The following is a 24,935-nucleotide window of genomic DNA, read 5'->3' on the forward strand; positions in this document are numbered from 1 at the left end:
TGCTCATCTAAAAAGCAAAAGGTAACGGTAGACATATAAGGAGAAAAGTATAGCGGTGATAGAATACCATGTCAAAACATAAACAAGGAGAGTAAAGACTTTGTTTGGATATTATTGAGTGCCCATTAATTACATCAATCTCCATTTTCTAAGGAAACGTGCCATGGGGACGCCCTAAGATTTCACTCAATTTGGACTTGGGAAGGGAACCCCGGTTTATGACCCTTTTTTATTCAATTATTATTAATATGATCATTATCATGATTTAAATATCGTATGACCATCCATATTGTTCGTTTTATATTATTTGTTGTTACCCATCTCTCTCTCTCAAGTTTCTAAATGTCATATGATTATTGGTTTTTCTTTGGATGATGATACCATCCTATTCTTTCCCTTTTTTCCCTACCTTTCTGTTCTGGTTTTGCCCTTAGGGTTTGGGTCGCTCTGGGGTTTCTAACCCCCTTTCCCAAGCAGATCGTCAATCGCCCATTGATGCATAAAACTCGATCGAACCTGAAAAATGATCGCGGGCAATCATTAAAATATAGAAAAGCCATCAAGACGACAAGAAGGATTTCCCACTACCACCACCACCACCATCATCTTCATCGTCACCATCGATGTACAGACAGTACCTTCAATGGCTGCCGAAACGAAACAAAACCTACCCATCTTTCGATAAGAACCCTAACAGAGACGTAAAAGAGGGCACCACGATCCTCCTCCGGATCTGCGAAGGGTTTTTGGTTTTTATCTTATTTTGCACATATTAGGGTTAGGTTTTTTTTCTGAGGAGATAGAAAGAGGAAAAAAGAAAGAAAGAAGGAAAGAGAGTAACGATGAAACTGATGGTGGGTGTCTATCATGGGGACACCCTGTTGGGGGAGGCGGAGATTTACCCACAGAACGAGAGATTTGAGGCGATGGGTGCATTTAAGAAGGAAATTCGGATCACCCACGTCTCCCCACCGAGCGAAAGGTGCCCCCCCTTGGCGGTTCTTCACACCATCGCGTCTTGTGGGGTCTGCTTCAAAATAGAAGCGAAATCCCAGGCTCAGGACTCCTCCCCACTATTTGGCCTCTACAGCACCTGCCTCAGAGAGAACAAGGTACCCAACAGCCGCCAGAAACTCACCCCACCTAAAACCCTCTCTAAACGATGTGCACAACTCTCTCTCTCTGTAACTAGATATAAGGACGCCTTTACACCTGTTATCATGTCTTGTTTTTGCAAATTGCCTGGAATTTTTGTGCCAAGAACTTGCTAATGTGATACTGGGAGGTGGGTATGCTGCAAAATTGTTGCTTATTGTTCATGTGTTGTTTTTGTCTCTTCTTTTTCGGTTTATTTTTCCCTGAAAATTGTGACTATGGGATTAGCTGAAAGGGAGGCGCATTCCAGATGGTACAACTATCTGAAATCGAAAACTTATTATCTCTACACAGTGCCAATGAGCGTGCCACTGATCATGTTTAGAAATCTTTGTTGCTATACATATGAAGAACTGGTCTTTTGAAGCAATTATTAGAGTTTTATCTTGACTTTTATATAAAATATGCTCCCCATGTCGCCATGTATCTCTGTATCTGTTTATGTCTTGCCTTTTTTCTATTCATATGTTTATTGGCTACTTTATTTGCTGCAGACTGCGATCGTGCCGCTTGGAGAAGAAGAACTGCATTTAGTAGCCATGCCTCCAAGAAACAAACTCGAACAAGTTTCATGTTTTTGGGGATTTAGTGTATTGTCGAGGTTGTATGGTGCTTGTTTGAGACTGCTGAACTTAAGATGCCTTGGCATTGTATTTGATCTTGACGAGACACTTATTGTTGCAAACACAATGCGTTCGTTTGAGGACCGAATCGAAGCTATTCAGCGTAAAATAAGTACTGAGCCGGATACTCAGCGTATTGCTGGTATGCTAGCAGAGGTTAAGCGCTACCAAGATGACAAATTAATATTGAAACAATATGTCGAAAATGACCAGGTTGTTGAGAATGGGAGAGTGGTGAAGGTTCAGTCGGAGATAGTTCCACCTATATCTGACAGCCACCAATCTATTGTCCGACCAATTATAAGATTACATGAACGAAATATCATTTTAACTCGCATTAACCCATCGGTAAACTTCAAATTCACCAATCCAATTTTCCTAGATGAGTTTTTCTCCTATATTCATTGCTTTGTGTTTTGTCCCTTATTACAGTGAATAAGCTCGTCCTTACTCCGTTGATAGAAACTGTGGAGTATATTTGACCTTTTCGGTTGATTCTTTTTCATGTTCATCTTCCAATATTCATGACAATCTCTTTGTCTGTGATTACAGGAAATGAGCTTGTATTTGAATCATGGTTAAAAACTTTTCTGCGTTATATTTAAGACTTTTAGTTGATTCAGTTCCATGTTTATTTTCATGCTTCTTATATTCATTGACCAAAGTTGATTGGTGACTTTAAGCAACAAATTTGTGGGTTGCATGTTTTATCTTGCTTTTCATGTTAGCAGCCTGTTCTCTTCTTAAACTCTTGGAGATGTACATTGAAACACATTGTCTTGGAGGGTACCTTCTAATAAAAATGTATAATTGCACAATCTTGGACATGAATGATATATATATATGCACGTGGTCCTTGTGTTTGCGGACAAATTTTTTTTTCCTTGTGTTTCTCCCTAAGCTTCATTTACATTAGTATTTCAAGTGTGTCTAACCTTTTCACTATGCTGACTTTAGCAGTCATTGTATTGTGCATGTTGTCTATTCAGTGAGCAATATCCCTCCTGCTTCTGTTATTGGTCTCATGATTTTTCAATTCCTGTCATTAGTTTTTTAAGTATTTGTTGGTTTGTTTCATGGTTGAATCCATGTTCCCCTTGGTTCTCATCTATTGATGATATATTAAGAATGACTGGCAATTTCTCTAGTGTTTGTTCGCTTAATATAGAATCTCGAGTGACCTAAATATCATCTTTTGATGTTCACAGATACGTGATACGAGTGTTCTTGTTAGACTGCGGCCTGCATGGGATGAACTGCGTAGTTACTTAACTGCGAAGGGACGGAAACGTTTTGAGGTTTATGTTTGCACAATGGCTGAACGGGATTATGCTTTGGAGATGTGGAGGTTACTTGATCCAGAATCACACTTAATAAGTTCAAAAGAACTCTTGAATCGAATAGTGTGTGTCAAATCAGGTAACTATCATGTTGTTATATAGTACATGTCTAGGATCTCTCCAAGAAGCACTAATAGAAAGTGCTAGAATCTTATTCTGCTGTTTGTATATTTCTATTACCTGATGCAATTGCACAGATTCCATAATGGCATTTAATACAATGTTTTGGCACCATACTGTTCCTGCCTCCTGAACAGGTTCCTTGTCTGATCCTTGTGTTGTAATTCCTTTTTGATAAAACTACTTGAACTGCATCACTCACCCAGTTCGACTGATAAGCTGATGAGCTGGAATGGTAAACCATTTAGAGATTTTTTATAGTGGAGATCTAAATAATTTGAAAGGAGTTGACCATTTTCTTGGAGATATTTAGCATTAGTTTTATACACTTTTAAGGAAATTTAAAGCTCAAGCCTTTCTCCCACACTTCTATGATCATATTAAAGGCCTTCCCTATGTTTGCTTTTAAGACTATCTAGTTATGGTGAATCTTTTCGAGTGATGTTCTTTATCATTTTATTGTTTTTTGTGTTATATGGCTACTTATTGTTTGTGGGTGAATCTTTGTAACGACCCTAACTGACCCTAAAAAATAGTGATTTTTTGGTTTTTAAAAATATTTGCGAAATCACTCCCACGAATTTGGGGCACATCATAAATTTAATATACCAAACCACAAACCATCCCATGCATTAAATCAATACTGAAATAATAAATCAAACTTTATTAATTCATCAAAAAGTAGAAGAGTCTAGAATATCAAATTCGACTATATTAATATCCATGCTATATCTGTCAGAACTCAGTCCCCAGTCACAAGTCTCGCAGTCTCCACATAGCTAGTCCAAGACATCATTGAGCATCTGTGCCTATAAAATAGGTTTAAGAAAATGGGTAAAAACCGAAGTCTTCGTACAAATTCTTCTAAAAATCCAAACAATAAAAGAAATAGTATAAACAAATTCACACATAAATTTTAAAGGAATAACACAAGCAATAACTTACCACAATCGTTTTACCATTCAAGCATTTAACAAAATATCATGTAGAACTAAATATTATACAAAACCAAATATACATAAATGCATGAACTAATGTTGAACAGTAAAATATGCATGATTGAATGTATATGCATAACAGAGTTGCTTTTGCATGCATGTCCCTATTAAATGCATACAAATTTAATTTATACTTTTGCTTAAACCCGCAGATACTCAAAACATGCACAATTCGCCAAGTTCAAGCTAGGTTTCCAGTTATAGCTTAACACACAATTTGTATTTTATTACTAGGTTCCACAATTGTTCCTCGATTGATATCAGAAATCCTCACCTAATGCCAGGACATCAATAAAAATATTCAACCATTGATGCCACTTTCTTGGTATACCAATAACTACAGCTGAGTCAACAACATCACCCCAGGCAAAGTGGTTGAAATCTTCCTAAAACTATAGTCGGGAGTTAAACCACCATATCGAGTTCTGGGCACAATCGTATATAGTATTTTAGTATCCTCACGGTCTCCCGTGACCGCCATCAAATATTATCACACTGTGAAAGGGACATTAAGAAAGAGATTAATTATACTTTTTAGTCTCTTTTATCATTTTAAAACAATTTCAAGTTCTTTATGCAAGAACCGTTTTGCAAATCTACATGCAAAACAAACAATTTTGGATCCTGGTCCTCACAATTTAATAATGTAATTAAATTTGGAAAACAATTTTTTTTTCAGAAATAAAATAAATTTTGCAATGTATGAATGCTTTGAACCTCACCGAGGACATGACATTGGATAGAAATGAATGGAGGAGAAGGATTCATGTGGAAGACCCATAATGATTTTCTTTGTTGGTTCATATCGCCGACCCCAATTGTTTTGGGATGAAGGCGTAGTTGTTGTTGTATAAATAAAATCATCAACATTTGGAGCAACACATGCTCCTGGCCTACACGGCTTGCACTGGTTCATGTTTGACCACTCATACATTTAAAAAATGATTTATGCAAATTGCAAAATTTCAGTGAACATGCAACACAGTTTTCAAACATATTTACAATGCACATTCAAAACACAAAATGAATGCACATTAAGCTAAGTACATATGCATGCAAATAAATACTTGCTGGCCACAACATTCATGATTAATTCTATGCATATAATCAATCAAACATGCACATGATGATAGTTATGTAAACATCAAATTATTTTCAGATTCATGTGTATGATAGGCACAATTGCAAACTAGTCAAATCAGAATTAGATTTATGTATCAACTCAGAAAATACATATTCCAATAATAAACATGTACATGTCCATCTGCATGTAATCAAATCGGCTATGCAAATTTTTTTAAAGTGTCGATCAAATTAATGTACATACTTAAATCATCTTCACAAATCGGCAAAACAGAAAATATCATTGTGCTGGTCTGATTCTTGTACATACTCAGAATTACGTACGTGTATCAACCATATCAAGAGATGTGCAATCCACGGATCGGATTCATGTATATGAATCGGCCACTCAGAAAATAAACATATCGTTGCTGAGCTGATCCATGTACATAATCAAATTCATGTACATGGGTCGGCCAGACAAGAATTCACATATAAACCACATCGGGTTTGAGCTAGACTGCAAATAAACATTTAACAAAAATCATGTACATGGGTTGGCCAAACCAATATATATATATATATATATATATATATGTTGATCGGCCAAACCTGTATAAACATGTACAACATGCTCACTGATCCATGTACATGATAATAATCATTTACATGGGTTGGCCAGACCTGTACAAACATGTAAAACATGCTGGCTGGTCTATGTATATGATCAAAATCATGTACATGAGTCGGCCGGACCAAAAATAATTTTGCGCACAACATGCTGGCTGGATAAACACATGAGTACAAACTCAATAAGCCTGAAAATTTTAAATATGTGTTCAGATGCATGAGTACTAAACTCGATATGTCCAAAAATAACAAATACATGTTCAGATGCATGAGTATTAAACTTGATATGTTTGAAAACACAAAAATACATTCAGATGCATGATAGACAAAATCAACAAATTTGAACATATACCTATCTTTATATAATCAGATTCATAAATCAGAAAATCGACAAAATTGAATTTTCATACAGATTTTTCAGATGCATGAACAATAGACAAAATCTGAACCAGATATGTATATTTTAATGCATAAGGAAATGGACAGATCTGAAATATATATTCATATTGCATAAGCATGAAATTCGGCAACCTGGAATATATAGATACATATATATTTAGATTGCGTGAGCATGAAAACTCGACAAAATTATCCCAAATATATACATATATATATGCAGTATGCATGAGCAAGAGGAATTCAACAAGTCTGAACCATAAAGTATATTCAGATTTATAAGAATTGACAAACCTAGAATATATATATATATATATATATATATATATATATATATATATATATATATATATATATTTGCATGAACATGAGAAAATCGACAAATATGTATTTAGATGCATGCTTCATAAAATCGACATGCATATTTTCATATTACATGCACAAGGGAAAATCCACAATCATAAAAAGCATTAAATAAATAAATAAACAAATATATATATATATATATATATATATATAATCAACAATATATATATCTTTATATATATATTGCTTTTGAAATCAGATATTCCCTTTTTTCCTGCTCTAAACCTATGCCTGAATCAGTTTATACATATTCCTTCCCGTGAGAAATTAGAGAAACCCGTACCTTGAATTGAAATGTGAAGAACTTAAAAAAAAATCGATGGATACATTATTTTCTTCTTCTTTTATTTTCTCTTTTTTTTTTTAAATTCTCTCACACGATTTTTGCTCTCTTCCTTTTTTTTTCTCTCTCTATCACACTCTCCCTAGAACTCGAGTTCTAGAGAAAGGCTTCTAAGTCTCCTTTTTATATTATTTTTAATGGTTCTAGAGAGAGGGTGACATCCCCTCTAGAGACTTCTCACATGGGTAGAGTTCTACCTAGTGTAGAACTCTACTCCTTTATCTTTTTAGATATTATCTTCTTAAACTTTATTTAAATATATATTTTTTTAAATATTCTAAAAGAATATTCCAGAGGGGGCTCTTTCTCATGGGGTAGAGTTCTACCCCAAGTAAAACTCTACCTCATCCATATTTTATTTTAAAGGTGTTTTTAAAAATTTAAATTCAAAGCAGTTTTAAAATTGCCATGGATGGATTTCAGATCTAAATTTGGATCCAAGATCCAAATCCATATAGATCCCAACCTGGACTTGATCCCAATCAATATGGATCCTGGACTGGGTCCAGATCCATACTAACTTAGATCAAAAGTAACAAATCCAGTCCGACTCAATTCAGAAAAAGTTTCAAAATAGACTCTGGTTATTTTTGAAAAACGCCTTTTTCGGGCCAACCATAATCTGATTTCGGAAAAACAGGTGGCCTACGTGATCTACATTCCGATGCGGATCTAACGGTGGTCATACCTGAATTTCGCTTTTGAATTTTGCCTGAATTTAACTTGAATTTTGCTCGAATTTAAAGGCTGAAAACAAAAAAATTCTCAAGTTATACATAACTCAATTAGCTCATATCAGTGGGCTCTGGGCCATGCCCAGACCCTGCTGATGTCACCTCTATTCTAGGTATTTTCCCACAAATTTATCAAAATTATATAAATATATAATTTAAAAATTATATTTTCAACTTTAAAAATCATGGAATTACAATCTTCTTATTAAATGCTAGATCTAGCCTTGACATGGCCTATTTGCTATTTTGGTGGGTCTGACTAAAGCATATGGGTTATAAGATCTAATTAGTAAAATGTCAAAGAAAAAACAAATCAGAGGAGTGTATACTATGTCTTGACAATTAATAGCAGTATATACTCGGACCGAGGGCATAATGCACCATAACATTTTGTGAATTGATAGTAAAGTAAATTTACTTAAACCATGGTCCATGACACTGTATGTGTCTCTGCGGGCATGTGTTGTGTGTGTGCGTGTGGTGTCTTCATGTGCATGCGTGTGTGTGTGTGTGTGTGTGCATGTGTGCATGAATGCATGTGTATCTGTGGGGGGTGTCTGTGTGTTCCCATGCGTGTGACCCTAATAGGGCCTTCTGCACAAATCCAACATTAAAGTTACTGACTATCTTGGATAACACAACCCATGCTGATTTTCATTATTATCAGTATCAAACGATAACCTTGCCCACTTTTACTTTAAGGGTTTGGAGTTTTGAAATGATTTCTATTCTTTTTCTTGAAACAATTCCAGCACCAACAGATGCCAAAAGCTTGTGTGGATGTCATCTAATGTTGTACAACCCACCCATCAAGTTCTGAAACTATATATAGGTGTAATTCTATATATATGTTTGTATGTATGTGTGTATATATGTATTTACCCAATATAACACTCCATCTTATGTGTTATCAATGATGCTGACACATCATTGCTATGCATATGTACCATATTCCAGTTTTACTTGATTTTTGACACTTGCTGAGATGTATTTGGATTCAAATCCAAATGAATAAGATGTATGTACAACCCTAGTTTTTATGCATAATCTGTTGTGGGTTTTGGACTAGTGTTTGATATGAAACTTGGTATGGAGCTTGTATATTGCATGCCTTGCCCAATGCTGCCTTCTTACCTAAAACATTAAAACATTTGAGCGGAGTTTCTAGGCTGGTATATATATATATATATATGTTATGAAACAAGCGAAAATACAAATGGCAAATCCACAAAGCGATTACAACAAACAAAAGAAATTACACAAGCAATAGTCCACTATGGGACAATACAACATTCAAATGAGAACAATCACCAAGGCACAATATGTGCATAAAAAAGCCACAAAGGGCACACACAACACATAAAATGTAATGATCTTCACTTATAAAAATGCTTAGAAAGCATTATGGAATACAAGAGAGGGAGTGTGTTTAAATAGGCAATCCAAGACAGAAGGGGGCTGGCCCAACTAGCTATTGGACCAGCCCCAACGGCTGTATTTATAGCCGTTGGGACTGGTCCAACAGCTAGTTGGACCAGCTCCAACAACTATATTTTACAAAAGAAAATTTAAAAAGAAACAGAAAAAAAAGATGTCAGTCCCTAGTGGACTGACACCTATTACTAGGTGAAATACCCCTGATGGGTATTTCAGTTTACATATACAATATATATATATATATATATATATATATATATATATATATATATATATATATATATATATATATATATAAGAGACAAAAAACGAGGTGAAGGCAAGGCCTTAGTAAAAAAATCCGCCAACTGACATTCTGAAGTTATATAAGGTAACTCAATAGTTCCTCTCAAATGTTTTTGTCGGACATAGTGGCAGTCCATCTTTATGTGCTTAGTTCGTTTGTGAAAGGTGTGGTTGCTTGCAACGTAGATAACACTCTTATTGTCGCAATACATCTTTGAAGGACTAGAGATTTCTAAGCCCATGTCTTTGAGAAGACTTTGTAATCAAATAATTTTCATAGTTGTCGTTGTCATTGTTCGATATTCAACTTCGGTGGATGACAGAGAGATCTTATTTTGCTTCTTACACCTCCAAGATATGAGAGTCCCCTAAAAATATACACAAACCAGTAGTTGAGACTTTATCATTAAGATTACCTCTCTAATCTGCATCAATATAAGCAATTAAATCTAAAGAAAAAGAGAAGGATAAAAATAACATTTTCGTTATAAAATTCTTGATATATTTGATAATCCACATAACCACTCATATGCACCATAGATGGTGCATGTTGGAAATGACTGCCTGAGTGTATTGCATGGCAATGCCTGGTCTTGTTATGGATAAGTAGGTCAAGGGTCCAACCAATTGGTCCAACCAATTGCTGATATGGAGTTGGATCTTCAAGAGGAGTTCCATCCTCCAATCTTAGTTTTGCATTTACAACTTTTGGCGTGTCAACCTTTTTATCATCGAAAATTCTAGATTTGACAATAATATTTGCAGCCAACTTCATTTGAGACAATATATATCCTCTAGGTGAGCAAGCCACTTCAATACCTAGCAAATATTTTAGAAAACCAAGGTTAGACATATCAAAATGTTTTTTAAGAATATTTTTAATTTCACTAACTCGCTTTTTGTCACTCCCTGTAATGATCATATCATCAACATATAATAGAAGTATGATAATATCAGTACCTGTATTTTTAACACAAAGAGCAATGTCAGCTATGTCACATGGGTGCGGGTGCGGGTGCGACACGGGTGCGGCGCAATTTCAAAAATTTTGGACACGGGGACTCGGCTATATATATATTAAAAAAAAAAAAATATATATATATATATATATAAATAAGACTCGGTCAAAGTTGTGCCCATTAGGGGACAGGTGATGAGTTGTGAAGGCATTCTGTACACTTTCTTCATACAGAAATAATTCACTTTTGGGCACTTTCTTCATACACTGTAATAATTCACTTTCTTCATACAGGAAAAAACCACAAAAACTTGAGTTGTGCCCATTCTGTACTTAAAACTTGAAAGTGTACAGGTTTTTTAGTTGTGATGGGTTTTTTTCCTTACAGCTGTAGCCCAGAAAATTTAAAAAAAAAAAATTTCAAAAAAAAAAAATTTCCAAAAAATGGACCAAAATGACCCTGGGTGCGTTGACCACACCCAGGGTCGGGTTGACCGAGTCCGAGCCGCACCCGTGTCCGCACCCGTGTCGGTGCGTGTCGACGCGGGTGCGGCGACCTTGGAGCCGAGTCCGTGTGACATAGAATGTCAGTATAACTAACATGACTTGTATCCCAAGTTTAACATAACATTGTTAAATCTATCGTACCAAGCTTTGGGGGCTTGCTTAAGCCCGTGCAAAATTTTCTTTAACTGAAGAACTTTCCTTCTCTCAACCTCAAGACTGAGAGGATGATTCATGTACACTATTTCATTTAAGTCACCATTCATAAAGGCATTCTTAACATCAAGATGGTAAATATGCCATTTTCTAATGGATGCTAAGGCAACAAGTGTTCTAACACTAGCTCTCTTCATAGTCTATCCCGTATTCTTTTGATAACTTTTGGCCACTGACCTAGCCTTATATATTTCTAATAATCCATCTTCTTTGGTTTTGACTTTGTGTACCCACCTATATCTTATAGTCTTTTTTCCTATAGGTAATGGTTGGATTTCCTGGGTCTTGGCTCTCTCGAGTGCCCTTAACTTTAGGTTCATGGTATCAATCCATTCAAGGATTTCTTTAGGCTCTTTGTAGGTTGAGGGTTCGTAGAAGGAATGGATAGACATAAGACATACTCTATATCTTAGTGAAAAGTTTTCATATGACACAAATCTTTCAGAATGCTAGAAGTTCTACTAGATTTCCTAGTGCTAGTTTTGTTAAAATATTGTGTATATATTCATACCTGACTGATAAGCATATATTTATACAATATACGTATATTAGGGGTATTTTGGTCATTCCATAAAATGTATTTTAATATAGTCTATTAGGGACTGAAAAGTCTTTTTTAATTTTGTTTATTTAATGTGTACAATCAATATGACTATTGGAGGTTATGAGTGTTGGGGGCAGTAGAGCATGAGGCTCCATAAAAAGAGCCTTCCCTCCCCTTGTATTCCTATACTTTTCTAAAGCATTTGATGAAGTCTTAATACATTATTTTTTATTATGCTCGTGTGAGCCTTGTGCTTTTGTGATCTTGTGGATTTCATATTTTTGTGTATCTCTTTTATGAGATTGTTAGCGGTCCATTAGAGACCATATTATATTTGTGCACCTAGTGTAGCCCTTTGTTGGCATTATATTTGGACACTCTTGTTTCATTACATGGTATCAGAGCTTGGCTCTTGAAGTAGTGAAAGATATCTTGAGATTATCCTTCTTGTGGTGGTGCTCTTCAACCTTTAGTTCTCATCCTTTCTGTCTACACAAGAATTCTTCATTATGTGAGAAAGAGATTTTGCCTTTGTCATCTCCTACCAGCTAAACGAAAACAATTATTTGATGTGGGTAACTGCTATGAAGAATCGAATCAAAGGTAAAAAGCTATGGGGTTTTGTTAGTGTAACCACTAATGAACCCCAACTCAAATTGACAAGAAGAGAAAGAGATCCCAAACTTTATTCAAAAAAGAAAAAGAGAAAGCTTTGCAAGAATATCAAAACAAGTTGGAGGATTGAGAATCTAGCAATGCTCAAATTCTCTCATGGTTCATGAATGCCATGGAGTTCAAAATCGCCACCAACATCATCAAATTTAAAAGGGCATGTGATGCATATATTTTCCTAAAGAGCACCTTCATCCAAAAAGATATGGCTAGGCTATATTATATTTAAGACAAGGTACATAATACCAAACAAGGCGATAAAAGTGTAAGAGACTTTTATGGTATTTTATCTCCTATTTGGGATGAACTAGCCATGTTAGAACCAAAATGGGAAGGTTTGTCTATTGAGACGAGAAGATCAGAAGTAGAAGGAGAAAATCTTTTTTCTTTTCTTTATGGTCTCTGACTGAAATTTGAGCAAGTTAGGTCCTCCTTGCTTTATAGGACTTTAACTCCTTCTATAAGGGAGTCCCTTGCTTAAATTTGTCAAGAATAAACAAGACTTGGAATGCACAAGTCTAATGATGAGGTTTTTGCGGTATCAAGACCCAAAATTTTTGTAAAAACGTATAAACCACCTCGCTTGGAAAGAAAATTCAATGGAAAAGGACATAATGGGGGAGGATACAAAGGTAAAATCATTTGTCATCATTGTAAGGAACCGGGGCATATAAGACCAGATTGTCTAAAATTCAAGAAAGTAGCCGCCATAAGTGAAGAACCTCAAGAATCAAAGAAAGGGGGCAACTTCAATGATTTGGCAATTGCCCAAATAGAGGTCGTTTCACAAATTCTTAAAGCCACTCCTACATCCGGTGCCGCCATTTCCTCCTCTTCTCTTTCGGGTAAGTCTTCTTGGATTTTGGATTCGAGTGCCTCTTTTCACATGACTCATAATGAGTGTCTATTATCCGATTGCACCAATTCATATTTTTCATGTGTATCAACCGCCAATGGTACTTTAAAAGTTAAAAGTATAAGAAACCTCAACAATATTTCAAAAAACTTCTTTGTTCCAAATGTGAGGGTTATTCCAAAATTAGACTTAAATCTTTTTCGGTTTCTCAAATTTTTGATTATGGGTGTAAAGTATTCTTCTCATGTAAGGCTTGTTGGGTGCAGGATCCCCAATCAGGGAAGCTGATTGGGCAAGACCATAAAAGATGAGATCTTTACTATATGGATTCTTTATGTTTACCCAAAAACTCTTTATCTAATCATGTCAAAGACAGTAATTTAGATCTTTGGCATAAAAGATTAGGACACTCAAGTATATCCAAATTATCTCATTTTTCATTTTTGGTAAAATTTTGTAACGATAAAGATTTTGTATGTGAAGATTGTATACTTGGAAAAATGCAAATGATGCCTTTTGCATCTGGAACCTCCTTGACTAATGAAAATTTTGAATTAGTGCATTAGGATGTATGGGGTCCTGCTCCCATTATGTCAAAAGGTGGTTATTCATATTATATTACATTCGTAGATAATTTTAGTAGACACACTTGGATATACTTAAACTCAAATCCGAAGTCTTTTCGTGTTTTAAAAACTTTCATAATCTTGTTAAAATTCAATTTGAAAAACAAATACTAAAGTCTTCCACTTTCAACTTAGGGGGAGAGTTTCTTTCAAATGAATTTCAATTATATCTAAAAACTCATGGTATTGTACATAAAGTTCTTGTGCTAGGACCTCCCAATAAAATAGTATTTTCGAAAGAAAGCATCAACACATTATTGAAACTACTAGGACCCTATTTATTTTAAAAGAAAATTCAAAAATTTTTTGGGCTGAAGCCGCTCTCATCGTGGTATATCTTATAAATAAAATGCCTTCTCAAACGTTGGAAAACAAATCTCCTATTGGAAAACTTTTTAAAATTTCTCCCGATTTGAAAAGACTAAGAGTATTTGAATGTAAATATTTTGTGCTTCTTGGAAAATATAACAAACTCTTTCCTAAAGCTATAAAATGTGTTTTTCTTGGATATGTTGAAAATAAAAATGGCTATTGATGTTATGATCAAACAAATATAAACTTTATGTCTCTAGAAATGTTACTTTTCTTGAAATTGAAAATGGATTTGATTTTGAAAAACCTAAGGAAAACCTGAGTATGCCTTCTTATTTGATTTGTTACTTAAATCAAATAATGAGATTATTGATGATAATGACATTGATAATTTTGAGTCTATTAATGACTCAAGTGAAGAAAGAGAACCAATTCATGATCTCTTTTACAATACCCTAGATGAGATAAAGGAGAACATCCATGTACTTTTGAAAGGTATAATCAATCAACAAATGTTGAAGAAACTAGTGTTAGAAGATCTGAACGAATACGTAGGCCTCCAAATAGATTTGTCTCTTATGAATCATTTTCTCAAAACTATAGGGCTTGTCTTCTACCAATTCATTCATATCATAAACCACCTAACTATAAAGAAGTTAAAAACATAAAAGAATGGGTTGAAGCTATGAAAATAGAATTAGATACATTACACAATCTCATACTTGGGGAATTCTGTAAGAAAAGACAAATCATGCACCTTCGTTGTTCTTCAGTCGACTGTACTGTAGAAGACAAGAGAAGATGAGAGGAGAGAGTGGCGGCAATGGAGTAACACGATTCTTGAATAATAATCGTGCCCTACATTCCTTCATATATATATTAAGTACATATTGGATCGGGTCTGGGATCCTTCAGTCCAGACCCGAGATGGATATACAGAGATACGGGTCCAGATCTAGACCCGTATGAACATATACAATCTTAATAGTCTCCCTCAAGTTGCGCATGGTTTTGTACCATGGACAACTTGTTCTTCAAAAATCAAAAGTGAATTCTGGTAAGCCCCTTAGTAAACAAATCTGCCACTTGATCAGCTGTGGGAACGTAGGCTGGTTCAACTTCTCTATCTTCGATCTTTTGTCGAATGAAGTGTTGATCAATCTCTATATGCTTGGTACGACTGTGATGAATGGGGTTGAAGGCAATTTGTATGGCACTTTGATTATCACAAAAGAGATTGGTGGGCATAATAGTTTCTCCGATCTCAGTCAAAAGATATCTTACATATGTAGCCTCTGCTGTGGCAGCTGCCATAGATCGGTACTCAGCTTCTGTACTGAATCGTGCAATTTCATGCTGTTTTCTGCTACTCCATGCTATCAAGTTCTCGTCAAGAAAAACGCAATATTCAGAAACCGATCGCTTGTCATCTGGATCTCCAGCCCAATCTGCATCTGTGTACACATCTAATTGATGTCGCTCCCCTTTGGACTTTGACTGATGGTAAACTAGACCATCTCCAAGAGTCCCTTTTAAATATCGAAGGATTCTCTTAACAACATTCATATGCTCTGTTCGTGGGTCATGCGTGAATTGTGACACTTGATTCACTGCATACACGATGTCTGGTCTGATGAAGGTGAAGTATTGAAGCATACCCATGAGACTACGGTATTGCCTGGAGTCTTTATATGATTCCCCATCCTGAGAGTTGAGCTTGTGATTTAATACACTAGGAGTGGATAGTCGTTTACAATCTGTCATGCCTGCCTTTTCCAACAAATCCAAGGTATATTTGTATTGGGTTAATGAAAGAGATTCATTCTGTCTATCCACTTCAACTCCTAAGAAATAACGCAAGACTCCCAAATCTTTTATCTTGAACTGTCGACTCAGTAAGGCCTTGGTAGCTTCTATGTGTTCATCTGAATTCCCAGTAATAATAATATCATCCACGTATATAAGAATCAAGACACGTACCTGACGATCGCAAAAAATAAACAAAGAATGATCGAGATGAGAACGAATGAAACCATATCGTTGAACTTCAAGAGAAAAACTGTCAAACCATGAACGAGAAGCCTTCTTTAACCCATAAATGACTCTTCGTAGTTTGCAAACATGTGTGTTGGGGCTGTATTTTGCATAACTAGATGGTTGCTCCATATACACCTCTTCTTTCAGGCTACCATGCAAAAATGCATTTTTGACATCAAGCTGATTGAGAGTCCATCCATACTGAATCGACAAAGACAAAATTAATCGAATAGTTCTCATCTTGACCAGAGGACTAAAAGTCTCATCGTAATCTTGCCCATATTCTTGAGTGAAACATTTTGCCACCAACCTCGCCTTATAGCGTTCAATAGATCCATCAGGTTTATACTTTATTTTATAGACCCATTTAGACCCTACAACATTTTTGTTTGATGGTCTGGGAACAATCTCTCAAGTCCCACACTCATCTAAGGCTTTCATTTCCTCATTCATGGCTTCAACCCATTTGAGTGACATAGATGCTTGTGAAAAACTAATAGGTTAATCCTACTTTTCAATCTGGGAGACAAACAGTTGTAAGTCTGTAGAGAAGTTGTTATAACTAACCCATCTTTCAACAGGATGACGAATCCTCTCAGGCCTTCTAGTCTGCACATCAGTTCACTGAGCATTGTCTTTATTTCGCCAAACATATACAACACCTTGGAACTTTGCAATATCTGAAATGCTAGGCATAGTGTCCTACATATTTGGCGATTCTTCCCTTTGTAATTGCACATCAGGTTTATTCTGTTCAGCCGATAGTATATGACATGAAGAAGCATCGTGAGTAGCTATTTGATCGAACATCTCAATAACGAGCCACGACTGATAACCTTCATCATTCACGTTGTGTTCTTCTACCTTTTCTGAGCTCTCAGTATGATTTTCATCAAACACAACATTTCGTGAAACTCTGATGCGATTAGTAGTGGGATCGTAACAACGATAACCTCTGTACTGATCAACATATCCAACGAACTTACACTTGCATGCCTTGTTTTGGAACTTGTCACGTTGGGAATTGTCAATATGAACATAACATATGCAACCAAACACTCGCAGTTCATTATAATCTGGATGAATCCCAAAGAGTGTAAAATAAGGAGATTGATTTGCAAGTAATTTAATTGGCAATCCATTTATGACATACACGACAGAATGAAAAGCTTCCGTCTACAAGCTTAAAGGAACATGAGTGTCATGTATCATGCTCAATGCACTTTCTACAATGTGCCAGTGTTTTCTTTCCGCTACACCATTTTGTTGCGGTGTGTGAGGATAAGATATTCGACGACTTATTCCATTATCCTTGAGAAATTCAATAAATTCCTTTGATAGATATTCTCCCCCACCGTCACATTGAAAATGTTGAATTTGAGATGAGAATTGATTACGAACTAGGGCACAAAATGAGCGAAAAAGTTTCAACACTTCAGATTTGTGTTTCATAAAGTAGATCCAAGTGTATCTAGAATAACTATCGATAAAAGTGACATAATAGCAGCTGCCCGATACAGAGGATTGCGGGGCAGGTCCCCAAACATCAGAATAAACAATTTCAAAAGGCACAGAAGCTTTTTGATTTATTGATTGAAATGAAAGAATATGACTCTTACATAAATGACAACTAGAACAAAGAGAAATATCAGACTCAATATTCAAACTAGACTGTGGAACAAGTCCGCTAGACACAAGTCTTTCAATGAATGAACGATTACAATGACCTAAACGATGATGCCAAATTTCTGGCTTATTACACTGAGACAGACTAAAACAATCTTTGAATGACACTGGCTGAACTGGCTGTGAATTTATTTGAGCAACACGAACGAAAGGAGACTCCTTGAGGACATACATATTTCCCTGTCGTTCTCCTTCAACGAGCGTCTTCTTCGTGAGAAGATCCTTGACACATACAGAAGGAGTAAATTCGACATAAAAATTAGTATCATCGACAAGTTTAGAAACAGAAACAATATTTTTAACAATGCTAGGTGAGTGATAAACATCAGATAAACAAAGTGAAGAATTAGGGAGTGAAAGGAAAATGTTTTCAACATGAGATATAGGATGGAGAACACCATCTCCGGTTTTAATACTAAATTTACCACGATAAGGGATAAGTTGTGAAATCTTACCAACATCTCCTGTCACATGTGCAGTAGCTCCAGAGTCGATGTACCAAGTCTCCTGCTCAGACTGCTTGAAGCTCAACTCGGAAAGAGCAGAAATTAAGAGATTCATCACATTCTCCTTTTCATCCCTTGCTTGTCCTCTAATGGAAGGCCTAGCACCATTAAATCTGCCTCTGTTTTGCGGGTTATGCCAGCAATTTGCCTTAATGTGTCCCTTTTTATTACACTGAAAACATGTTGGTATATGTCTAGAAGATTGATTCCCTGAGAATGAATTGGGTGACACATTGGGCGTGGGAAGTAATCCACGACCTCCTTGATTACCTCTTCCTTGTCCACGTTCACCTCGAAAACCTCCACGTCCTCGACCTTCCACCATGCCTGTGACAAGAACCTCATGATTACTGGAATTTAGAGCAAACTCCTCACCTCTAATAGTGACTTCATAATGTAGTAGTTGATAAATTTGCTTATGCACTGACGTGTTCTGCTGAAAGTATGAGAAAAGATGAAGGGAAAGGGGAGAGCTTTCAGAAATCGGCAGCCACACTTTTCTCTATGGCTCCAGTAATGCTTCATTAGTCTTAATAGGGTTACAATAACTTTTTACAAGGACAAAAATGCCCTGTATTAGTAACACATGTTACATTAGAATACAAAACAAACAAAGCTCGTGAATGGATATGGATCCTTTATCGGATCCATATCCAATCCGTATTCCATATTCTAATACCCTCCCTCAAGTTGTGCATGGGAGTGAACCATGTGCAACTTGTTCTTCAGATACCAGAAGCGGTGACTTGTAAGACCCTTTGTAAACATATCGGCAACTTGGTCTTCTGAAGGCACATAAACTGGTTCAATCTCTTTGTCGGCTATCTTTTGTCTGATGAAATGTTGATCAATCTCAATATGCTTAGTTCGACTGTGATGAATAGGATTGAATGCAATTTGTATAGCACTTCTATTATCACACATAAGTGTCGAATTTGAGATATCCTCTCTCATCTCTGTAAGTAGATGCCTAATCTAGGTCACTTCTGCTGTGGCAGCTGCCATAGATCTATACTCTGCCTCTGTGCTAGATCTTGCCACAACCTTCTGTTTTCTGCTACTCCATGAGACAAGATTTCTCTCTATGAAAACGCAGTATCTTGAAACAGACCTCCTCTCATCTGGATCCCCTGCTCAGTCTGCATCTGTATAGGCCAATATGTCATGTTTTGGTGACTTTCATGAAGATTGAATATATGTGAGTCCATCACCCACTGTTCCTTTTAGATAGCGAAGGATGCGTTTGACGACATCTATGTGACCAGTCTTTAGTTCATGCATGAATTGAGATACTTGATTAACAGAATGTACAATGTCTGGTTTAGTAAAAGTAAGGTATTGTAGCATACCTACTAAACTGCGATACTTGACTGCATCAAGATATAACTCACCATCACAAATACTGAGCTTTTGGTTGACAACACTGGGTGTGGGTAGAGGTTTACAATCTATCATTCCTGCTTTAGCCAGAAGATCAAGAGTGTATTTGTGTTGTGTTAATGACATTTTTTTATCTTGTTTGTCCACCTCTACACCAACAAAATATCTCAGCTCCCCAAGGTCTTTCATTTTGAACCGCATACTCAATAGAGCTTTAATTCGTTGAATGTGGTCTGGAGCATTACCAGTGATGACAATATCATCAACATATATGAGTAAGAAAACCATTGTGGTTTCGTTCCTGTATATAAACAGAGAATGATCAAGTTGGGAACGAAAGAAACCATGTTTCTGTATTTCTAAGGAGAAGCTTTCAAACCAGGACCTAAAAGCTTGCTTCAAACCATACAAAGCTCTGGTTAATTTGCATACATATTCTTTTGGGTCTCCCTCTGCATAACCTTGAGGGTGCTCCATGTAGACCTCTTCCTTTAAGTCCCCATGAAGGAATGCATTCTTAACATCAAGCTGACTAAGGATCCAACCATGTTCAATCGCCAGACCAAGTATAATGCGAATAGTTCCCATTTTCACCACTGGGCTGAATGTCTCATCATAATCCTGACCATATTCTTGAGTGAAACCCTTGGCTACAATACACGCCTTGTACCGTTCAATGCTGCCATCCGGTTTATATTTAATTTTATAAACCCATTTAGAACCAACAACATTTTTATTTGGAGGACGGCCAACTATCTCCCATGTTTGACACTCATGAAGTGCATCGATCTCCTCATTCATCGCTTCAATCCATTTGTTGGATTGGATAGCTTGATGAAAACCAAGTGGTTCATCGTGTTTTTCAATTTTGGATAGAAAAATCTGAAAGTCCATAAAAAAGTTGTCATAACTAACCCACTTTTCAATAGGATGCCTTATCCTGCCTGATCTTCTTGGTGCTTCTCTGTTATTAGACAATGCAATGTGTTCTTCAACAGGTACATTTGTTTGCTCTCTGGGTCTCCTGGTATACACATTACCTTTGTATCTCAGACATTCTGTTTGTGATGCATCATCTGAAACTGTCATGTATGCTTTCAGGAGTCAAAATAGTATGCTCGACAACATGTGAAATAAGTTCAACACTAAGCCATGGATCATACCAATTAGCAACTGCACCAATATGTTCACGATTGACGTCTGCTTCTTTTCCCAGAAAACTATTTTCATCAAAAACATTTCTGGAAATTCTAATCTTCTTATTGGCAGGATCATAGCACCTGTAACCCTTGTGTTCATCAACATAACCTACAAATTGGCATATAGAGGCTTTGTCCTGGAATTTAGTCCTCATAGATTTGTCAATATGTACATAACATGTGCATCCAAAAACTCGCAACTCATTATAATTGGGATGTGCACCAAAGAGAACATAATAAGGAGATTGATTTTCAAGAATAGGCATAGGAAGACGATTTATCACATGGGTGGCAATTTGAAAAGCTTCAGTCCAAAGACTAATGGGTAAGTTGCTCCCATGTATCATACTCATTGTACTTTCCACAATATGTCTGTGTTTACGTTCAACAATTCCATTTTGTTGTGGAGTGTACGGGCAAGAAACTCTACGATACATCCCATTATCTTGGAGAAAATCTAAAAACTCTTTGGAGGAATACTCACCACCTCCATCACATTGGAGAATTTGAATATTTTGAGAGAATTGATTTCAACATAGGCATGAAAGTGACGGAAAATGAAAAAAACCTCTGATTTGTGTTTCATAAAGAATATCCAGGTAAAACGAGAGAAACTGTCAATAAAAGAAACATAATATTTACTTCCAGAAGAGGAAGGATTGGGGCTGGGCCCCAAACATCAGAACATATTATCTCAAAGGGCATGGAGGCTCTTTTATTTATTTGATGAAAAGGGAGTACATGACTTTTGCAGACCTGACAACTAAGACATTTTATCCTTCAATGAAGGTGAAACAGACTCTGAAAGAAAACCGTTGACACTAACTTTTCAATAAAGACTTGACTACAATGACCAAGACGAGAATGCCAGAGATCTGACTTATTACATTTGGATGTACTTAGGACGCTTTTAGAGACGAGATCAGACTTGCGCTTCATGACACTGATGGCTGGATCTTCATTAAAGACATACATGTCTCCACGTCACTCTCCTTTAGCGAACATCTCCTTCGTTTGAAGATCCTTGACAAAGACAGAAGTAAGAGTAAATTCCACAGATGAATTGGTAGAATCAACAAACTTAGAAACATAGACAATATTTTTCTTTATATTTGGTGCATGAACAACATCAGATAAAGGGATAGATGACTCAGACAAAGGAATGAGGACGTTGCCTATGTTTGAAATAGGGTGGTGAGTCCCATCTCCAGTTATAATATTAGATTTTCCAAAATAGGGAGTTAAAGTAGAGAACTTACCTGCATTGCCAGTGACATGGGTTGCTGCCCAAGAGTCAACATACCATATTCCATCATCATTTTGCTTCAGATTCAAGTTGGCCATTGCAGATAGTAGAAGATCCTTAGCATCATCACTGACCCGAAATGTACCTGCAGTTCCTGATGTACCAACATTTCTAGTATTTTGCATTCTATTTCGGTTTTGTGGGTTGAACTAGCAGTTGACTTTGATGTGACCTCGTTTGTTACACTGATAGCATGTGAGAACATTCTTTGAAAAACTGACAGTGGAATTTGGTGTAGGTAGTAACCCACGTCCACCCTGGATTGGATTTCCCTTGCCTCTGCCACGTCCTCCTTGTGCACGATCAACTATCACCCCTGTGGCAAGAACCTCATGCGTAGATGATTGTCCTGTTGAAGCTTCAATCATGCTTTTCAGTGTCATCTCATACTGAAAGAGTTTGGCGCGTAATTCCTCAAAACTGAGCAACGCAGGCAAGCATAGTAAGGATGTAACAAGAACATGATATTCTGAACCTAGTGCATTCAGTGTCTGTTGCACTTTTTCTTTATCTGACATTGGATACCCAACCATGGCTAATTGATCTGTGATGCTTTTGACTTGATTTAAGAATTCAATAATGCTCATTGCACCATTTTTTAACATCTGAAATTTGCATTTAAGAAACAACACTTTAGCCTCCGATATCTGAGAGTAGGTCTGAGCTAAAGCCTCCCACAAAACTTTAGACGTGCAATCATTAGGAATGAAAATCAAGACTTCTTGTGACAATGTGGAAGTGATGTACGCGATGAGGGCCTGATCGCGCTTCATCCACGTAACAAACGCAGGGTTGCGAATAATATTCGGCAATCCTCCATCCTCTTTGGTTTCAGTTGTGAAAAATTCTGGAGGCATTGGAGTGGATCCTTCCAAGTGGCCGGAAAGATCTTGACTCCGAATAAAAGGAGCAATCTGCCTTTTCCAAGTCAGATAGTTGTTGGTAGTTAGCTTTTCTGAAACTAATTGCCCCAGGAAGCTGGAAGAGAGACCTGAAGTGGCTGAAGTATCCATTAGTAGATTTGTTGACAGGAATTGAAACGAAAGACACTAGTGGCTGATACTAGTATGTTTTATCACAAGATGACAGTGCTGACAGAATATGTTGGAACAGGTGTGACAAAATATGTTTCAGATCTGAATATGTTTCAGATCTGCGACAGATAGCTTCAGCAAAAAAAAAAAAGAAGTAGAAAAATAAACCAAGATGCTGAAATGTAATTTTATTTTAGATCGGTGGAAATAGATAGCAAATCTGAAAATATTTCAGATCTGTGATAGAAATCCAAAGAAGACTGAAGATGCTGAAATGTAATTTTATTTCAGATAGGTGGAAACAGATAGCAAATCTGAAAATATTTCAGATCTGTGATAGAAATCCAAAGAAGACTGAAGATGCTGAAATGTAATTTTATTTCAGATCGGTGGAAATAGATAGCAAATCTGAAAATATTTCAGATCTGTGATAGAAATCCAAAGAAGACTGAAGATAAAAGAATAAGAAGAAGGCAATAGGAGTTGAGGAATCTGCTGGTAGATGATGACGACAGGAAGGAAATACGATAAAGGAGATGAGAGACCTGTTGGCAAGAGGATACTTGGAGAGGAACGAGACCTGTTGGTAAGAGGATAACTGGAGAGGAACGAGACCTGGTGCAGCAGGAACGAGACCTGTTGGCAGCAAAGAGAAGTAAGAGAAGCTTTTCACACCCAGAAGTTCTGTTGTTTGTTGACGGCAAGGAGAAGTCGATATTCACGTCGACTGAGCAAAGCTTTTCACACCCAGAGGATCCGCTGCTCTGATACCATGATAAATTTGCTTATGCACTGACGTGTTCTGCTGAAAGTATGAGAAAAGATGAAGGGAAAGGGGAGAGCTTTCAGAAATCGGCAGCCACACTTTTCTCTATGGCTCCAGTAATGCTTCATTAGTCTTAATAGGGTTACAATAACTTTTTACAAGGACAAAGATGCCCTATATTAGTAACACATGTTACATTAGAATACAAAACAAACAAAGCTCGTGAATGGATATGGATCATTTATCGGATCCATATCTAGTCCATATTCCATATTCTAATAGTAGTTTCGCGCGCATATCATCAAAGTTAGACAATGAAGGAAGACATACAAGAGAGGTGACCAACATATGATAGTCAGATCCAAGACCATTCAGCGCCTATTGAACTTTCTCTTTGTCAGGAATTATACAACCCACCATGGCTAATTGATCTGTGATGTTCTTGACTTTGTTTATGTATTCTGTAACCGATAAATTCTCTTTCTTCAAGAGCTGAAACTCTCTCTTTAAATGCAGAATCCTAGCCTCTGAAATCCGTGAATAGGTCTGTGCTAGTATCTGCCACTGTTCACTAGCTGAACATTCATCTGGAATGGCCACTAATACCTCTTGAGAGAGTGTATAGGTAATGTAAGCCACAACCGCCTGATCTTTCCTTTTTCAAGTTGCAAACTCTGGATTGCGCACTAGTTTATTAGAAACCTCCCCTTTATCGTCTCGCTCTTCCTGCAAGACAAACTTTGGTGGTGCATGAATCGCTCCATCGAGGTATCCAGAGAGATCCAAACTATGAATAAAAGGCAAAATTTGCCTCTTCTAGTCAAGTAATTCGAGTTATTCAAAT

General features: G+C 36.6%; 1 protein-coding gene across 4 annotated transcripts in view; it reads left to right on the forward strand.

Moving 5' to 3' along the window:
• Positions 1 to 366: 366 nt before the first annotated feature.
• The window catches only part of LOC149813252 (RNA polymerase II C-terminal domain phosphatase-like 1), a 97,616-nt gene continuing 73,047 nt past the window's right edge, over positions 367 to 24,935 (forward strand). For 2 of the 4 annotated variants that reach the window (XM_089991797.1, XM_089991798.1), the window contains exons 1-3: positions 377 to 1,112; positions 1,650 to 2,126; positions 2,987 to 3,197. In XM_089991797.1, coding sequence (XP_089847923.1) covers positions 843 to 1,112; positions 1,650 to 2,126; positions 2,987 to 3,197 — 958 coding nt within the window. In that variant the 5' untranslated portion in view covers positions 377 to 842. Of the gene's footprint in view, positions 1,113 to 1,649; positions 2,127 to 2,986; positions 3,198 to 24,935 lie in introns of all 4 variants that reach the window. The other 2 variants (XM_089991796.1, XM_089991799.1) reach the window with 2 other exon arrangements.

Source organism: Nuphar pumila, chromosome 16 (genome assembly GCF_984573655.1).
Source record: "Nuphar pumila chromosome 16, dmNupPumi1.hap1.1, whole genome shotgun sequence".
Lineage (NCBI taxonomy): Eukaryota > Viridiplantae > Streptophyta > Magnoliopsida > Nymphaeales > Nymphaeaceae > Nuphar > Nuphar pumila.